Source organism: Crocuta crocuta, unplaced genomic scaffold, assembly GCF_008692635.1.
Source record: "Crocuta crocuta isolate KB4526 unplaced genomic scaffold, BGI_CrCroc_1.0 scaffold97, whole genome shotgun sequence".
Classification (NCBI taxonomy): Eukaryota; Metazoa; Chordata; class Mammalia; order Carnivora; family Hyaenidae; genus Crocuta; species Crocuta crocuta.
Genome location: NW_027531999.1, coordinates 8765402 through 8782842, shown reverse-complemented (window position 1 = coordinate 8782842; position 17441 = coordinate 8765402). Strand labels below are relative to the sequence as shown.

Here is a 17441-nt window from a genome sequence, read left to right as displayed (position 1 = left end):
AGTCTGTGAGGGGGCGGGGTGATGTATACGCTCTGTGGAGAAGTATGGAGGGCAGGAAGGCAAGAAGATTTCTAGCACTAGAAATTCACCATGACACTGCGGGTGTGATCTTTTGTGGAGGAGGCTTACATTCCTCACACCCAGCACACCCTGGACTTCGTTTTGTGTCCAAAATGAAAGCTTAAGTTAACCAGGCAGGGAAAGTGCCCTCAAGGCAAACTCTGACTCACATTTTCTAGTGTTCTGTTTATCTTGCTGCGTTCCCACTTCCGTTGAGTGTTTTGTCTTTGATATTCCCTACTGTGGTGGTAGCTTATTAATGCAATTACAAAGATTTTATTTAATCCAAGATTTTTCATTAATTGCAACAAAAGGGTAATCAGGATGTCTCATGTCTACTCTCTGATTTTAAAAAAAATGTGTGTTTTGAAAAGTAAGATGAATGGACATTTTCAGAACTTCATTTAGAAGAAATTCTTTACAACAAGAGCTTCTACTTCTGTGGTGTTGCTTTTGAAAGTCTCTGAGCCATATCCTTGCCACCATCCCTTCCTTTTACTTGAGTTTCTTTGTTTCTCCATGTGATTTATTCCTTTCTCACTGATGACTTCTCTGTCTCCTTCAGATTTTTCCCTAGTGGCAGGAAAAGCTAAGACAGCTCCAGCCACCTCTCTTCCTAAACATCAGCCTCCTCACCATGCCATCTGTTAGTTGTTCTTACCTCTTGACTACAAAAGAAAAGCTTCACCGGGGGCTCTGTGTTTTCGATAATGTTTTAACCATGTATACCTGATTTTGCTGGAAAGGAAACCATCGCGTACAGAGGACAGCTATCCTTGCCCACAAGCCAACCTGTAAAGTTCCGTAACTAAATTAACTAGAGTATTGATTATTTTTTTTATCCTCTGGGTATTGTATTTTCTTTTGTCCATCATGATATCGCTAGAGAAGGATAGCTTTGTTTCTGAAAGAGAGGCTGTCATTGAACAAAACCAGCACCTGCAAAGGCAGTGGGTAACAGAGGTAGAAGGGAAAGTGTCAGAGACAGCAGGTCCCCTAGAGAAAATGTGATGTACTAGCATCTTATATAAAATGACAAGAAAAGGGGCGCCTGGGTAGTTCAGTCGGTTAAGTGTCCGACTTCAGCTCAGGTCATGGTCTCACGGTTCGTGGGTTTGAGCCCCGCGTCAGGCTCTGTGCTGATAGCTAACTCAGAGCCTGGAGCCTGTTTCAGATTCTGTGTCTCCCTCTGTCTCTGACCCTCCCCTGCTCACGCTCTCTCTCTCAGAAATAAATAAAACATTTTAAAAAAATGACAAGAAATGGAAATCTAAGACTTGACAGTACTGGGCAGTCAGAAAAATCATTTGTACTGAATTTTACGCCCTTTGCCTGGTTATAATAGCCATTCAAGAAAATGAAGTTACCGTGTTCACTCTTACTGTTACCAATAGCAGCAGCATTCTTCCGGGTCTCTGCAGGGCCTTAGAGGACTGCGTGGCTCTCTGTGAAAGGATCCAGTGCACCGCTATGCCCTGAGATCGATTTGCTCTGCAAGAAGTAGACTAAGAGGTGTATAAGTAGCTGACTGATTGACATTGACTGTGGAATGACTCCCAGAGGAGTAGAAAGAGTCAAAATAATCAAATTGCTCAGAATTACTAATGGATATGGAATTACCAATAAAAATGTATTTCTGATTCATCTGGTCATTCTTTCATAATCTCTCCACATTTGAATTAAATAAACAGAGTCTGATAATCCTGTTGCTAGTTGTTTCAAGAAATAAAAAGAGATGACAAGCATTAAGTGCATGATTATGAAATTATGACAAAATACATATGTATCTGTTAAATAATCTTAAGTAGCCCTTGGCCAGCATTGCCAGTGGATGACTGACTGTCTAATTAATATCTAATTAATGTCTAAAGAACATTAATGGCTCTTTCTCCATTTCCCTCTGACAAGTACATAAACTGTACACTATGTTATGGGCTGGTATTTTTTTTTTTTCCAGTAAAATGAAATTCAACTTACAGGGGCATGTTTACATAGGAATTTGAGAACTACATGTCATAAAGTTCTTTTTAACAAATGGGCATGTCTTCTTTCCTTCATGGATATGTTTATTCATGTCCCCTGCACCATGGACATGTTTATTTCTGTTCCTAAAGGAGAGCTGGGGGTTAAAAAATTGGCATCTGTCATCTCTGACTTATTCTTTATCTGCAGTTTTAGAACAAACTATAAAGTCAGTCTCTTTGAATATATAGTCCCTTCTCTGTGAAGCAGGTTTGTAGATATTTAATAAAGCTGCTATTCATATTGTTTTAATAATATAGGGGCACCTGGGTGGCGCAGTTGGTTAAGTGCCAACTTCAGCTTAGGTCTTGATCACAGTCTGTGGGTTCGAGCCCTGCATCAGGCTCTTTTGACAGCTCGGAGCCTAGAGCCTCCGTCGGATTCTGTCTCCCTCCGTCTCTGCTCCTCCCTTGCTCACACTCTGTCTCTCTCTGCCTCTCCTAAATAAATAAACATTAAAAAAAAATTTTTTTAATAATTTTAGGAGAGAATACTAGCATGCTAACATACGATCTAAAAGTTATAGTCAGTTGTGGGGCGCCCGGGTGGCTTAGTCGGTTAAGCGTCCGGCTTTCACTCAGGTCATGATCTCGCGGTTCGTGGGTTCGAGCCCCGCGTCGGGCTCTGTGCTGACTGCCAGCTCAGAGCCTGGAGCCTCTTTCAGAGTCTGTGACTCCCTCTCTCTCTGACCCTCCCCTGCTCATGCTGTCTCTCTCTCTCTCTCTCCTAGAAATAAATAAAAAACATTAAACAATTAAAAAAAAAAGTTATAGTCAGTTGTTAAAGGACTTAAACTGTTGTTTTAAAATTATTTTTACACCTACTTTGCTGAGAAGTATATTACATGCATTCATAGCACTGTGATTCTGACATATGAAATATTATTCCCTTTAAACATTAACCATTAGCAAAAAGATGGGGCGATTTTTGTCTTTATTTTAAATGTACAGCTAAACTTTGTCAGGCTGTTTCATAGAAGGTAAACCCTAAGCTTTTTCAATGTGTTTTTTGATTTTTATGTTTGTGCCTTATGTGGCCCAGAGAATGTTTGAACTTATTAGGTGAGAAAGAAGCTTAGTTGACTACCCCAGGATTTCTTATGCAGTTATTCCATGCAAGAGAGTAAAGATACTTCAGGAATCTTTGGGGAAAAATTAACTGTTTTAAGTGGGAAGGTTCATTACCAAGCAAAACAGAAGACAGTTTCCTGAGAAAGTATTTGACAGATGAACAGGTTTCAATCTATTATGTGTACATATATTGAGTATTTCGAAAGTAACACGTGCTCAGTTTATAGTAAATGACGTATTGCTCGTTGCTTATACATTTCTCTAAACATTTAGCCTTATGTTGGTCCTTTCTGTGTATTATTGATTAGAAACTTCCTTCTCTGATGTTGATAGCAGGAATAAAGACAGCAGGGAATGGGGAAGACAGGAGGAAAGGTCAAACAGCCCAGAACTGAAGGGCTTTTTGCAAAAGCTGACGAAAGACATCTCTTGTAATTGTTTTATTTAGTTTGTCCTCTTAATTATCTTCAACTTTTGTGATCAGAATTAGATCAGGGCTGAAATTCCCATTCCAGGCCCAGAATTCAATAACTTTTATTTATTTATTTTTTTAATGTTTTATTTATTTCTGAGAGAGAGAGAGAGAAAGAGAGAGACAGCGTGAGCAGGGGAGGGTGAGAGAGAGAGGGAGACACAGAACTCGAAGCAGGCTCCAGGCTCTGAGCTAGCTGTCAGCACAGAGCCCGACGCGGGGCTCGAAACCACAAACCATGAGATCGTGACCTGAGCTGAGGTCGGACGCTTAACTGACTGAGCCACCCAGGCACCTCAATAACTTTTTTAAAATTTTTTATTTTGAGATTATTGTGGGTTCACATCTAATTGTGAGAAATATTACAGAACGACCCCAGGTACCCTCCTCCCAGCTTCCCTCCATGGCAAAATCTTACATAACTGCAGCATAATACTGCAGCCAGGAAATTGACATTGACACAGCCCATCTGCCATATTCATGTTGCACCAGTTCTTCATGCACTCGTCTGTGCGCTCCCCTTTTATAGCCATGGCCGTTCCTTCCCAGCCTCTGTCAACGACCAGTCTGCATCTTGATTATTATGTCATTTCAAACATGCTGTATAAATGGCATCATATAGTATATAACCTTTTGAGATTTTTTTTTTTCCCCACTCACCATAATTCCCTTGAATATCTTTTGATCTCTGAGTAATTGGGGCACCTGAGTAGCTCAGTCAGTTAAGCGACTCTTGGTTTCAGCTCAGATTATGAGCTCCCAGTTTTGTGAGTTCGAGCCCCATGTCAGGCTCAGTGCTAATAGTATGAAGCCTGTTTGGGATTCTCTGTCTCCCTCTCTCTCTGCCCCTCCCCAACTTGCATTGTCTCTGTTTCTCTCAAAATAGATAAACCTTTAAAAAAATTGTTTTTGGGGGGTGCCTGGGTGGCTTAGTCGGTTAAAGCGTCCGACTTCAGCTCAGGTCATGATCTCAAGGTTCATGGGTTTGAACCCTGCGTTGGGCTCTGTGCTGACAGCTCATAGCCTGGAGTCTGCTTCGGATTCTGTGTCTCCCTCTCTCTCTGCCCCTCCCCAACTTGCATTGTCTCTGTTTCTCTCAAAATAGATAAACCTTTAAAAAAATTGTTTTTGGGGGGTGCCTGGGTGGCTTAGTCGGTTAAAGCGTCCGACTTCAGCTCAGGTCATGATCTCAAGGTTCATGGGTTTGAACCCTGCGTTGGGCTCTGTGCTGACAGCTCATAGCCTGGAGTCTGCTTCGGATTCTGTGTCTCCCTCTCTCTGTGCCACTCTCCCACTTGTGCTCTGCCTCTCTCTGTCTCTCAAAAATAAATAAATGTAAAAAAATTTTTTAATAATAAAAAATAAAAAAAATTTTTTTTTCGATCTCTGGATAGTATAATATTTGAATCTGGTCCCTTAATTTGGGTACAGGACAGTCTAAGTTATGCTTGCTTCAAAGATAACTAGAATTTGTTACTGATGGTAGAGAAAACAAAGTTATTTTACTATTGGTGGTGGTTTGGAAGATGTGATAATGCCAGAAAAGTACAGGAAGAAACTAAATGTACTCAAATAATATGTGCTGATTTTTATAAACTTCATTTTTCTTTGAATAAGCAAATAAAGCATAAACTCGCTCATGTTCTGGGACACGGAGTTTTCCGTGTTATCCATGGTTATTACCATGTTACAAGGGAGCTCCATCATTGTCAAAATACTACTGGAGATATCGTAGAGGATATTACAGCCCAAGGACAGATCTCATAGATCATGTCGCAAAGCTTAAAATCATTTTTATTAGACTGTTGTTATATCTCTGGTAAGAGGCTGTGGAAATTAAGATCCAACGTTCAGTTTTTCTTTGCCTGAAAAACTGACAACAGCAAGAGAATGTTTTTCTGTATCCCTTTTAACAGCTATTTTGTCCTGCATTGATGATTTGCTCATTACCGTGTTCAGTCTGGATAGTGAAATGGCCTTGTTTATTGCCAAGGCCTCATATGGAACTTTGACATAGTGTTTCATGCTTTCCTAACAGTTCTGGGCCCTCATCGTTTTCTGGTGTGTTCTTTGTAGAATGTGAGCCAATAGAGGCGATAGCCAAGTTTGACTACGTTGGGCGATCTGCCAGAGAGCTGTCCTTCAAGAAGGGTGCCTCCCTGCTGCTGTATCACCGCGCGTCTGACGACTGGTGGGAAGGAAGGCACAACGGCGTTGATGGGCTCGTGCCTCATCAGTACATAGTGGTGCAGGATATGTGAGTAGTGCCGGCTCCCACCGCCCAGCGCCCCCATCAGAAGATTCCAGCCACTGTCCTCAAACTGACCTTGGTCTTTCGGGAACAGAGCAGAAGGGATCGCAGAGCCCAGACCTCTGAGCCGGGCACAGTTCTTCGCCTTGATATTGGGTCTTTGCGAACGGTACTTTGGGGCCGGCAGGTTATCATTTCGCAAACACCGCCAGGTGATCTGGAGCAAGGGTTAGGGAGAGATGCATTTGGGAGCTTTCAGCCTCTTAGAAGGATCATCCTTGCAGAGAATAGCTTTAAGAACTGTAGTAACACTGCTGGTTCCAAAACCAGAGGCACTTGTCTCTTGCTGTCTTACCACTGCTTTAATTCAGATTCCCCAGAGGGAAGATACTGACCTAAAGTCTAAAGAGAATTATCTCCAGCCTTCTTCTTCTTCTTCTTTTTTTAATATTGCTGTAATTTTTTAATGTTTATTTATTTTGAAGGAGAAAGAGTGCAAGTGGAGAAGAGAGAGGGAGAATGAACCCCAAGCAGGCTTCAGGCTGTCAGCACAGAGTCTGACATGAGGCTTGATCTTGGGAACCATGAGATCATGACCTGAGCTGACCAACTGAGCCACCTTGGCACCCCTGCTATAATTATTTTTAAGTTTATTCATTTATTTGGGGGGTAGGGAAAGAGAGAGAGAGAGAGAGAGAGAGAATTGCAAGCAGGCTCTGCACAGAGCCTAATGCAAGGCTTGAACTCACGAACCACGACATCATGACCTGAGCCAAAATCAAGAGTCAGACGCTTAACTGACTGAGTCACCCAGGCACACCTTAATATTGCTATAATTTAAAAATATTTAAAGAGATGAGAAGACGCTCATAACCTATTAAGTGAAAGAAACAGGTTGCAAAACTATATGTACAGTATAATCTCTGTTTCGTGAATATATTTCCCAGTGCAGCAATTTAAGAGCAGTTTTTCAAGGGAAAGAGAAATATACTACATGCAATGCATATTGTGATTAAATCATTCAGCCTAATTTTAGAAATGTTAAAATGTGTATCTCGGAATCCAAGAAATATTAAGCGCACTCTGTACAGACATGCAGTGATCTGTATCTAAGTCACATAAACATATAAGTAACTGTGGTATAAATACCATACATATATATGCAGACATCATAGATGTGTATCCAGGCATAGATAAAAAGTACAGAAGGATATTTTCTAAAATTCTAGCAGTAGTTGTGTCTGCTCATTATGTCCTATTATGGGTGATTGTGATACTGCTATTTTTTGTATATCTGAATCTTACAGTTTACCAATGAAATTGTATTATTTTTATGATGAAAAAGTCATGTTGGTAAGAGAGAAAGACTTATAATAGGGAAATGCCATCCCTTATGTTTTTGTTCCCATTCATCTACCCAAAGACCCTCACTCCTGATTCTCATTGTTTCAGGGATGATACGTTTTCAGACACTCTGAGCCAAAAAGCTGACAGCGAGGCCAGCAGTGGGCCAGTCACTGAAGACAAGTCTTCATCCAAGGACATGAGCTCCCCAACAGACCGTCACTCTGATGGCTATTTAGCCAGGTAGGTGGAATCTGATCATCAAACTGCTGAACCTCCACTTTCCCAAGGGCTTTGAAGAGCCAAAGAACCCGCGGCTTCGCAGTATCATCCAGTGTGATAAGCTCTCCTATTTTCTCTCTCTTTTTGTTTGTGTCTAGACAAAGAAAAAGAGGAGAGCCACCCCCTCCACTAAGGCGTCCTGGCAGGACCAGTGATGGCCATTGTCCCCTCCACCCCCCACATGCTCTTTCCAACTCCTCCATTGACCTGGGGTCCCCAAACTTGGGCAGTCACCCCCGGGGCCTGCTGCAGAACCGTGGCCTCAACAATGACAGTCCTGAGAGGAGACGCCGACCAGGCCATGGGAGCCTGACCAATATCAGCCGACATGACTCCCTCAAGAAGATCGACAGTCCTCCTATTAGAAGGTCCACGTCATCAGGGCAATACACAGGCTTCAATGACCATAAGCCATTGGACCCAGAGACGATCGCTCAGGTAGGATGGATTTAATGGAGTGGCCGATGCTGTGTACCTGGGGTGTGATAAAGGAGGTATGCAGGATGTACTTTTTGTAGCCATGGTGTTTTGTACAGAACAGCTAAAGAAAACCAAAGAAGTGAGCTCCTTCTTTAAAGCCTGTCTCAGGGTGTCTGTAGAAGAACCATTGGTTACTGGAAGGACCCAAGTGATTAGGTTCATATTGATTTAAAGAGAAACATGGCAGAAATGTAGGGCCAGGGCGTCAGAAAAGTCTGAAAAAGAATAATAATGAAGAAGGACCAGCCCTACCAGATCCTACCAGATCCTGAATGCATGCCAAAGAGAATAAGATAGACAAATTGATAAAAAGAATGGAGAGCCCAGAAACAGATAAATGTTAGTGTATGATAAACATGACCCTTCCAACTTAAGAGAAACGATGGATTCGTCAATAAATAACAGGGGAAATAATGGTTAGCTGTTTGAAGAACAGCACGTCTCAATCCTGAGTCACTCTTGACTTTTCAACAGTTAGTACCGAGGACTTTGTAGGGTTTTTTCATGATTAAAATTGACAAAGTGAGGGTAAAACAAAATTAATGGATTTCCATCATTCTGCCATTTTTCCTCTAGTGCTTTTTTTCTCCAGCACAGGCCATCAGAAAATATGGTTATCACTAATGACAAAACAGGTGAATAGATTCAGGATTTGCCATTTTAATCTAAAGTATCTTCCAGCTTTCTGAAGCTTAAAGACAAACTAAATTAATCAAAGAAGAGAGTGAATGAGACAAAAAATGAAACAAACATGGGGAAGTATTAAAAATGGATTTTTTTTAATCAAGAGTACCCAAGGAGACCTGGGTACTGATGTGACAAATTTCCAAGCTATTTTCACTGTCCTAACTAAAGAAAATTTTGGATGTAAATTAGATTGTGAGGAGTTTAATGTGTTTTTTTAAAAATTAAACCAATTTTAAATGTACAACAGTTTCTCAGTAAAAATCAAAAAGACTTGACCTTTTGGTTTTTCTCTGTTTGAAGTACCATACAGGGTCCATTGAGACCTATACAGAACCAGTGATATTTGATTACAGCTGAATTTAACGATTTGAGAAATCCATAACATCACTGCTTATAATAAACAGGTGAAACAGGATGTAGGTTAGAGAGACAGGGAATTAGGCGCTTGGGGATGGGAAGGCATAACAAGGTCTGTTTAACCCTTTTGCTTCTAGAACCAGGAAATCCTTTCATTGTAAATCATCAAAACAAAACTCAACAGATAAACCAGGCTCTGCACCATCTCTCTGGGGCAAATACTTGTGTCAAAAAANAATCCATATGTTCAGCCTCAAATAGAAATCACATATGAAAACAATCACTTGGAAAGTGATGTCATCCTCACAAAATGGCCTCCAGCTGTGTCCTTTATTTCTCTTTCCATCTCATCTTCAGATTTTCCCGTGAGGATAAGTAAGCCCGCCATCATGGTGTTCATACCGAAAACATGCAGATTTTCTTCTTAAACAAATCAGTGGAGTCCCTGGTGGGGCTTATTTAAAAACAACAATATCCATATGTGGTCACCATATCTATTTAGCAAACCTTTATTGAGCACTTACTGTGTGTCAGGTCCTATGCTAGGCTTTATACAAGCAACGTTAAATCAATAACCAGCTGCTTTCTGAAGGTGCCAACAAGCCTGGGAGGGAGACAGGTATGGAAATCAGTTACCATTATGCAGCGCCATAAGGGTTAGGCTCCAGGTGAGCGACAGAAGCCCTGGGAGGGGCGCCTGGGTGACTCAGTCCGTTGAGCTGCTGACTTCAGCTCAGGTCACGATCTCCCGGTTTGTGAGTTCGAGTCCCATGTCGGTCTTTGTGTTGACAGCTCAGAGCCTGGAGCCTGCTTTGGATTCTGCATCTCCCTCTCTCTTCCTCCCTCAATTGCTTGCATGCACGCATGTGCTAGCTCGCTCTCGCGCTCTCTCTCTCTCTCTTTCAAAAATAAATAAAACATTAAAAAAATTTTTTTAACAAAGCAGCCCTGGAAGAGGAGAGACATGTTAGACCAGGGCAGTGCTTCTTCAGCCCGCCTGTCTGGCTCACACAACACTGTATGAAAAAACTCATAATGAGAAATTGTCCATCTTAACCATTTTTAGCTGTAGAGTTCAGTAAACTGTATTCACATTTTATGAAACAAATCTCCAGAACTTTTTCATCTTAGAAAACTGGAAACCTATACCCACTGAGGAACAACTTCCCCTTTTCTCCTCACACTCAGTCCCTGCCTATGACCATTCTACTTTCTGTGGCTGTGAATGTGGGACTTCTTCATATAAATGAATCATACCTCATTTGTCTTCTTGTGACTGGCCTCTTATTTCATTTAACATAATGTCCTCAAAGTTCATCCATATTGTAGCGTGTGGCAAGATTCCCATCCTCTTTAAGGCTGAATAATATTCCACTGATATATATACCATGTTTTGCTTATGTATTCATCCATCGATGGAATATGCTCTACTTTTTTGAAACATATATTTTATAATTCCCCCTTTACCATCTGAAGTAAATTGATAGATGATATACCTAATTTGAAAAAAACCTATGATGCTCTAAATATAACATAGAGAAAAAATACAAGGAAATAAATATTAAAACAATTAAGTGTATTTCAGTTCATGCTTGACTACACTAGAAGACAGTGTAGTAAGATGCTTTCATCTATGTATATAATCACCATAAATACAATTAAAAATGCGTTTTGATGGGTGCATCTGGGAGGCTCAGTGTGTTCACATCTGACTCTTGATTTTGGCTCAGGTCATGATCTCACAGTTCGTGGGATTGAGCCTTCCATTGGGCTCTGTGCTGACAACGTAGAGCCTGCTTGGGTTTCTCTCTCTCTCCCTAGCTTGCACTCTCTCAAAATAAATAAATATTTTTAAAAATGCATATTGATATAAGAGACAGTTAGGGCCTGTGCTCCGGTTATCGTAAACAGGATTTTCACCTACATAAATGTCTGAAGGATATTCAAAAGTGGAACAAGGGGTGCCTGGGTGGCTCAGTTGGTTGAGTGTCCAACTCAATTTCAACTCAGGTCAGAATCCTAGAGTTGTAGGATTGAGCCCACATTGGGGTCCGTGCTGAGCGTGGAGCCTGCCTAGGATTCTCTCTCCCTCTGCCCCTCTCCCCTTGTCATGGTGTCTCTCTCAAATTAAAAAAAAAAAAAAAAAAAAAAAAAGANTAAAAAAAAAAAAAAAAAAAAAAAAAAAAAAGGCAAACAAGATACAGGACAATTCATTGCACAGAAACTATCAGAGACACTGCAAGATATCTAATATGCATGACCCCTGCCCACCAAATGCCAGTAATGCCACCCCATTATTGTGACATTGAAACACACACACCATATCACAGAATGCCCTCCTGAGGGCAGGACCTCTTCCAGTGAGACCACCGGACAGGAGCATCAGGGGAAGGCTTAAGCTCAATTTTGAGGAACCACTAGGAGTTAGCCAAGTACATAGTAAGTGGCCAAAATTATTTGTTAAATAAATGAAAGAAGCCTGCTTTTCAGTCTTATTTCCGTGTATCTCTTGAGAAACCATAGCAGTATCTAAATTGAAGCTATCTTTTACCATAGCTGGAATAGGATTCTGTATCACAAGTCAGCATACGAGGTGGATATCACCAGAAGGCTACCTGGCACCTTAGAATGGCAGATGGCTGATAGACACCTGGAGGCACCGTTGCGTCTTGGTCTCCTGAACGTGCAGAGTCTGACCTGGCATGTGAGATGCCATCAGTAGGCGCACACTTCTACCGACTGTGACGTTAAAACACGATTACTTTTGCTGGCTTGTCTGCTTCGAGATGACATGTACGGGCTTCTGTACATTAGTACGCACTTATCAGTCTGTTCTGCCTTTCTGGTGATTTGTCAACAGGACATCGAAGAGACGATGAACACTGCTTTGAATGAACTCCGAGAACTGGAGAGACAGAGCACAGCGAAGCATGCCCCCGACGTGGTGCTGGATACCTTGGAACAAGTGAAGAACGCGCCCACCCCCGCCACTTCCACAGAATCTCTCAGCCCTTTGCACAACGTTGCCTTCAGGAGCTCAGAGCCTCAGATTCGACGTAGCACGAGCTCCTCCAGCGACACAATGAGTACTTTCAAGCCTCTGGTGGCGCCCAGGATGGGCGTGCAGCTGAAGCCCCCAGCCCTGCGGCCAAAGCCTGCCGTTCTTCCAAAAACAAACCCTACCGTGGGCCCGGCCCCACCTTCCCAAGGTCCAGCAGACAAGTCCTGCACAATGTAAACTCCACATGAGCAAGGTCGTGTGGGGCAGTGATGAAAAACAAAAACCGGATCAGTGACAAAAGTCAGTGATCTATAACTTTCCTTAGTTTTGTGCTTATAACTGGAGATTTTTGGCTTTTCTATGTTCTTGAATGTAATGTCGGAGACTAGCTAAATTAACACGGGCATTTGTATTTTGTAATTTTTTTCCTTTTTTCTTAGTAACTGGACATCTCTCATGTCTTAAAGACAACAGAAACACTTAGATTTACTTGAAAATCCAATGCTGCGCCATTTGCCACGAAGGCCACACCACTCTGCTCTCCGCGTCACTAGGCGCTTCAGGTTTAGTGTTGCCTGGGTGAGTCCGAAATGTCTGGATCTGAAGGCACAAGAATCTGAGTCCCAGGCCATGGAGTCCAGCCAGCGCTGGTCTGTGGCTCCTGGGGGGATGGCTGAGAAGTGGCATCGGCACTGCTGGGTAGCTGACGGCGGCCTCGGCGTTGTCGTGGTGGGACGTCCCCAGGTGGGCTCTCGCCCCACCACGTGGTTGCGTCTTTCATACGAGTCGTTTCCCTGGGTCCGGGTGAAAAGCTCAGAGGAGGGGGTCAGACCCTCTGCAGTTACTTCTTGAACTGAACCTAGAAAAGGAGAGAGAGCTGATTGTCCAGAGCCATCGATGGGACTCCTTCCACAAGCCTGATCGGGCCCCCGAAGACTTCCAGGTCCGTCCCCTGCATTCACAAAGGACTAGAACAGTCTAATTGTAAAGACTTCCTGCATACACTCCTCCACAAATCCCTTCCAAGGTCTGTTATGAATGGCCTAGAAAATGCTTCTAGCCCCGCCTAAGCCCCTGTGTTCTCCTCTGAAATGGAGAACGTGGGCAGCACGCAGGTCCTTGGTTCACTCAGCCTTCTCTCCTGACTCAATGACCTCGGCTCCTTTAAACCCAATACAGAGGCTGGATGATCGTAAGGCAACTTCTCAGCTCTCCTCTCCCATTTGCCTCTTTGGGCCAACTGAGGACTGGCTGTGGTACTGGAGTAAGAGCCGAGCTGGCCAAGGGGTGGGGGGGTCACCTGGCTCCAGGACTTCCTTGCACTTTTGTACCCTGGAACCATAATTTCTTTTCTCTTCTCTTCTCTTCTTCTCTTTTCTTTTCATCTTCTCTTCTTTTCAGGTGGTCTCAACATAACCCAGGTAGTCAGGGGAACTCTGTGAGATACCCTCTTTCTCTGACATCCTGGCACAGGAACCATTCTCCCTGTGTTTTCCCTCTGTCTTAAAAAGGTTGCTTTGAATTCAGTTGTTTTTACTAAGGTACAAATCACCACTCCCACCAGTAGCAGCTTATATCATCTGTAAACCTACGAGCATGTTACCTGCTCTGACCTAACTTACTGATAGAGACTTTTTTTTTTTTAAGAAAAATGGATGGCCCAGAACTAACCCCTCTCAACCACCATTGATTTCCTCCTAGCTTTGGTTTCATACTGGCAGCCATTTGCCTGCCCATCTGAGAGTTGCACAGTATGGACTGGAATCTGTTAGCCTGCTGGTGAAGGCCTCATGCAGGAAAGAATGAGGCTCTGTACTAAAAACATGAACATCATTCCTGGGATCTCTCCCCCAGTTTGCCAGTCTAATCGTTGTAATGCAAAGAGAGATTAAATTAATGACATAGGGTTACCTTTCAAAGTCACACTTCTGGTTGCCAGCCAGTGGCGCAATTTCACTAATGGATTGAATAGAGAATTTTTTTCCCAAGTATCCAGGTATGGTAAGCTTTTAAATCTTTGAGGTTTCTGAAGCAACTGTTTTGCCCATTGTGAAAACAATGCCCAGCTCAGCATCTTGTCCAAGCCTCTGCCTTTTCCCTTGAGCTTTAGTGGTCCTTCATCAACGTTAGACACCATGGACACTCAGCCAGGATTGAGCTCTGAGTACCACTGACCCTTCTAAACAACTTTCCCAAATCCTAGGAAATTGAAACCTTGCTAACTAATCTCCCAGTTCTTCCCAGGGTCCACTTGGGTTTCTAATTCTCTGTTGCTAGATGGGGAGACAGAAACCGAGAATAAAGGTGGAAGGAAGTAATGGAGGAGGAGGAGACTTTAAATCTTTTAGAAATCGAAACAAAAGGGATTGTTAAAAACTGTTTTCCCATCTCTGTTGTAAGAGTAAGATGTAAACAGAGGGTGTCAAAAGGCCAAAGGCATGTTGGATTAATTAGGGGAGATGGGTATCTTCTACAAGTTTTAACTTCAATCTTACTCCTACAAGTTCATGTCTCCAGGTTTCTCCCTGGCAGGCCTGTCCCGGGTCCCCTTTTCAGTGTTTACACTTCTGAAATGAGGGTTGCCTCTCCAACCACCGCATTAGGCTTCTGCTCCCTTAGGTAGCTGCTCTGGGCCCTCAGAGCCTCAGAGGCTGTGCCTTCTACAGGAAACTTCTAATGCTTCCCCACCACTGCCTTACCCATCTCTCTCTTTTCTCCCTATACTCCTGTGACACCTTGAGGCCTTCTTTCTTTTTTTTTTTTTCATCTTTTTTATTTGTTCCAATTCCAAGGAAGGACATGACCTCACGGTGATTAAGGACTCACCTATTCTTACTTTGTTTTAGTAAAAGTCTTCAGATTCCAGGGAGAAGGCAAGGTGGCCCCTTGCCAAAGATCCAGAATGACACTCTGGAAGCTCATTAAAAGCTTCCGCGGCTGCAAGGCTTCGCCTGATGCATGGCCTTTTCTGCAGCCACTCGTCTGGTGGGGAGGAGGAAGCATGCAAGGGATGGGGAGGAAAGGAAGAATCCTTGAGATGCTGTGCCCCCACGTTCAAGGATCATATTATTCTTCATGCACTGTTTGGCAAAGGGGTCATTTTGATGATGGGCAAATGATAGTTCTACAAAAATTACCAGACTCCACTGACACAAGAATATACACAGCTGATGTAACTCTGTTCGTGTCCCATCCACAGAACTCACTAAGTAGGTTTACAAGCTGACCTTTTGGGTTTGGGTGAGGGATATTAGGAGAGGATTGTTAGGAGAGAAAGGTATTCGGTACACATTTTCTGATGCGTGTTCTGTAAATTATTTGAACCAGTCCAGTGGCCCTTTGCAGAGCTCTGTATTCACATTCAGGGTCGATGCTATTGTTCAACAGTTTTGCACATTTTCACACAACGGTCTGACTTTGGTGCCCCTTGAGCCATCCATAGAGTAATTTACTGCAGGCTCCCACTTAATCTACTGCAGGAATGACGAACAGCTCTCAGTGGATAGAGAGAGCAGCTCACGTAGCAATCGAGTTTTCTTTGTGCTCTTGCCTTCCCAAAATGGGCTTATAATTTAAGGAAAAGATAAGAGTGGGAAGGATCGTGGTCTCCTCAGCATTTGGGAATGACACACGGTCTATAAAACGAAGAAACTTTAATGTGATAATTGCAGCCTCTCAAATTTGAAGCGCCCACACTGTATGTTAACCAACTGGAATTTAAATAAAATTAAAAAAAAAAAAAGTAAAGAGCCCATAGGCCTGTTGAGAATTTAGAAGACTTCAGATTTGGGATCACATTTGTTCTCTTCCTGACCACGGTAGTGAGATGCCATAAATGCAGGAAAAGCACTTGGGACGGAGTCCTGCTCGGAGTTGCCCCCCACTTAGGCTCTAGCACCCGAGCAGCTGAGACGCAGAGGCTCAGCCATGTGTGCGGTAGAGCTCCCACTCCAGACGGTCTCCTGAGCTGCAAACCAACCCTCCAGCTGGGCTGGGGCGGCAGGCTTGGTTCAGGGTGACTTTGGCACCGCTTTATTCAGAGCAGTAAAACAAACTGGAAATCAAGCTTTCACTTACCCTAGTATACTTTCTTTAAAAAATAGTCTATGTGGTATAATCGAGATGGGTACCTGTATCTTTAAATTACATAGGGACTTTTGTATGTTTAAATAATTGTACTGGGTTCCATAATGCTTATCTTAGAAACCGTTTAGTAAAAGAAAATATATAAACCGTGCATTCGTGAATGCCCCCTTTAGAGCATTCATCCAAGTTCAGTGTGTAGTGTGATGGTTATTATAGATGTTTAAAAAGTATAGTAAGTGGCTGTGTAACAGGAGAGACTGCTAAATTTTACCTATGGACTTAAGGGTAACTCCTGTCCACGTAATTAAATCAGTATTGTCCTTTCCTGTCGGTTTGATCAATTGCAGTACTGGTAGCTTCCTGCTTGTGACTGTTACCTAATCGTGTCAATGTACATCTGTAGTATGTACATGTGAAAGTGCCTTTCTATTTTAGAGGAGTTTTAGCCTTGCTCTTTACTGTCGCCCCGTCCACCCCTCCACTCCTGCTCCCGGCCCCCCGTGCCCCAATTCCTTCCGCCCACTTGAGCGGAAACCTCTCCACGCTCTCCCTGCTTCTCTGTGTCCCATCCTGTGCCTCGGTGCTCAGTATCGTCCCGTCTCGCATCCTTGTCCATCATCCGATTGTCTCGTTTTTTTGCTGGTAGCCGTGACTGTGCCTTTCCCGCCCGCAGTGTCCCTGTGTCCTCCCTCCCTCTGTCTCTGGAGCTGCCGCTGCCCACGTCACCTGTAATCTGTCCTGCCTCCGTTACAGTCCCTTGGCTCTGAGGTGGAAATTTGGGGGTGGGGATGCTTTTACAGTTCTGGAAGAAAAGAAATGTTTTGTTAATCTGTTGTGACAATGCACTTTTATGTATAGTACTGTACATTTTGGCATGTACCATTCCAGGCTCCAATATACAGTCAGGTCTGTTCTTCATGGTGTATCTTTATAATAAATAAGATAGTTCTGGCTGCCTTTGTCTTCTCCATGATTCTCCATGATGTCTTCATTCCTTTTGTTTTCTAATCACTCTTAACCTCCTGGAGAGCTGAGTTGCATTTGGTGGTGGGAATCTACCTTTTTTTTTAAAAAAAAAAGTTTTTATCTCACTTTCATTTTTATTTGTGAAGTTGAAAATGAGACTTCATGCACAGGGCTTTGAAAAAAGCCAGAGTTTTTCAGAGGATGGTTTGGGGACCCCTGTGCAGTAAGGAAAGGGAATTGGGGGAAGGCAAGCAAGCCTTCTGAACACTTGCCAGATTGAGATCTTCCCCCTGAAGAGGATTCTGTGGCACAGTAAACCGTGTCAAGGTGATCTTCGGTTTCTTTTGAATATCCTGAAATGCA

The 17441-nt window shown here is 42.9% G+C and overlaps 1 protein-coding gene across 1 annotated transcript in view; it reads left to right on the top strand.

Moving 5' to 3' along the window:
- SRGAP1 (SLIT-ROBO Rho GTPase activating protein 1) overlaps positions 1–17063 on the top strand; it is a 281502-nt gene extending 264439 nt beyond the window's left edge. Inside the window, exons 19-22 of the mRNA XM_077775205.1 lie at positions 5701–5881; positions 7328–7462; positions 7600–7939; positions 11886–17063. Coding sequence (XP_077631331.1) covers positions 5701–5881; positions 7328–7462; positions 7600–7939; positions 11886–12263 — 1034 coding nt within the window. The 3' untranslated portion in view covers positions 12264–17063. The remainder of the gene's footprint in view (positions 1–5700; positions 5882–7327; positions 7463–7599; positions 7940–11885) is intronic.
- Positions 17064–17441: the final 378 nt, after the last annotated feature.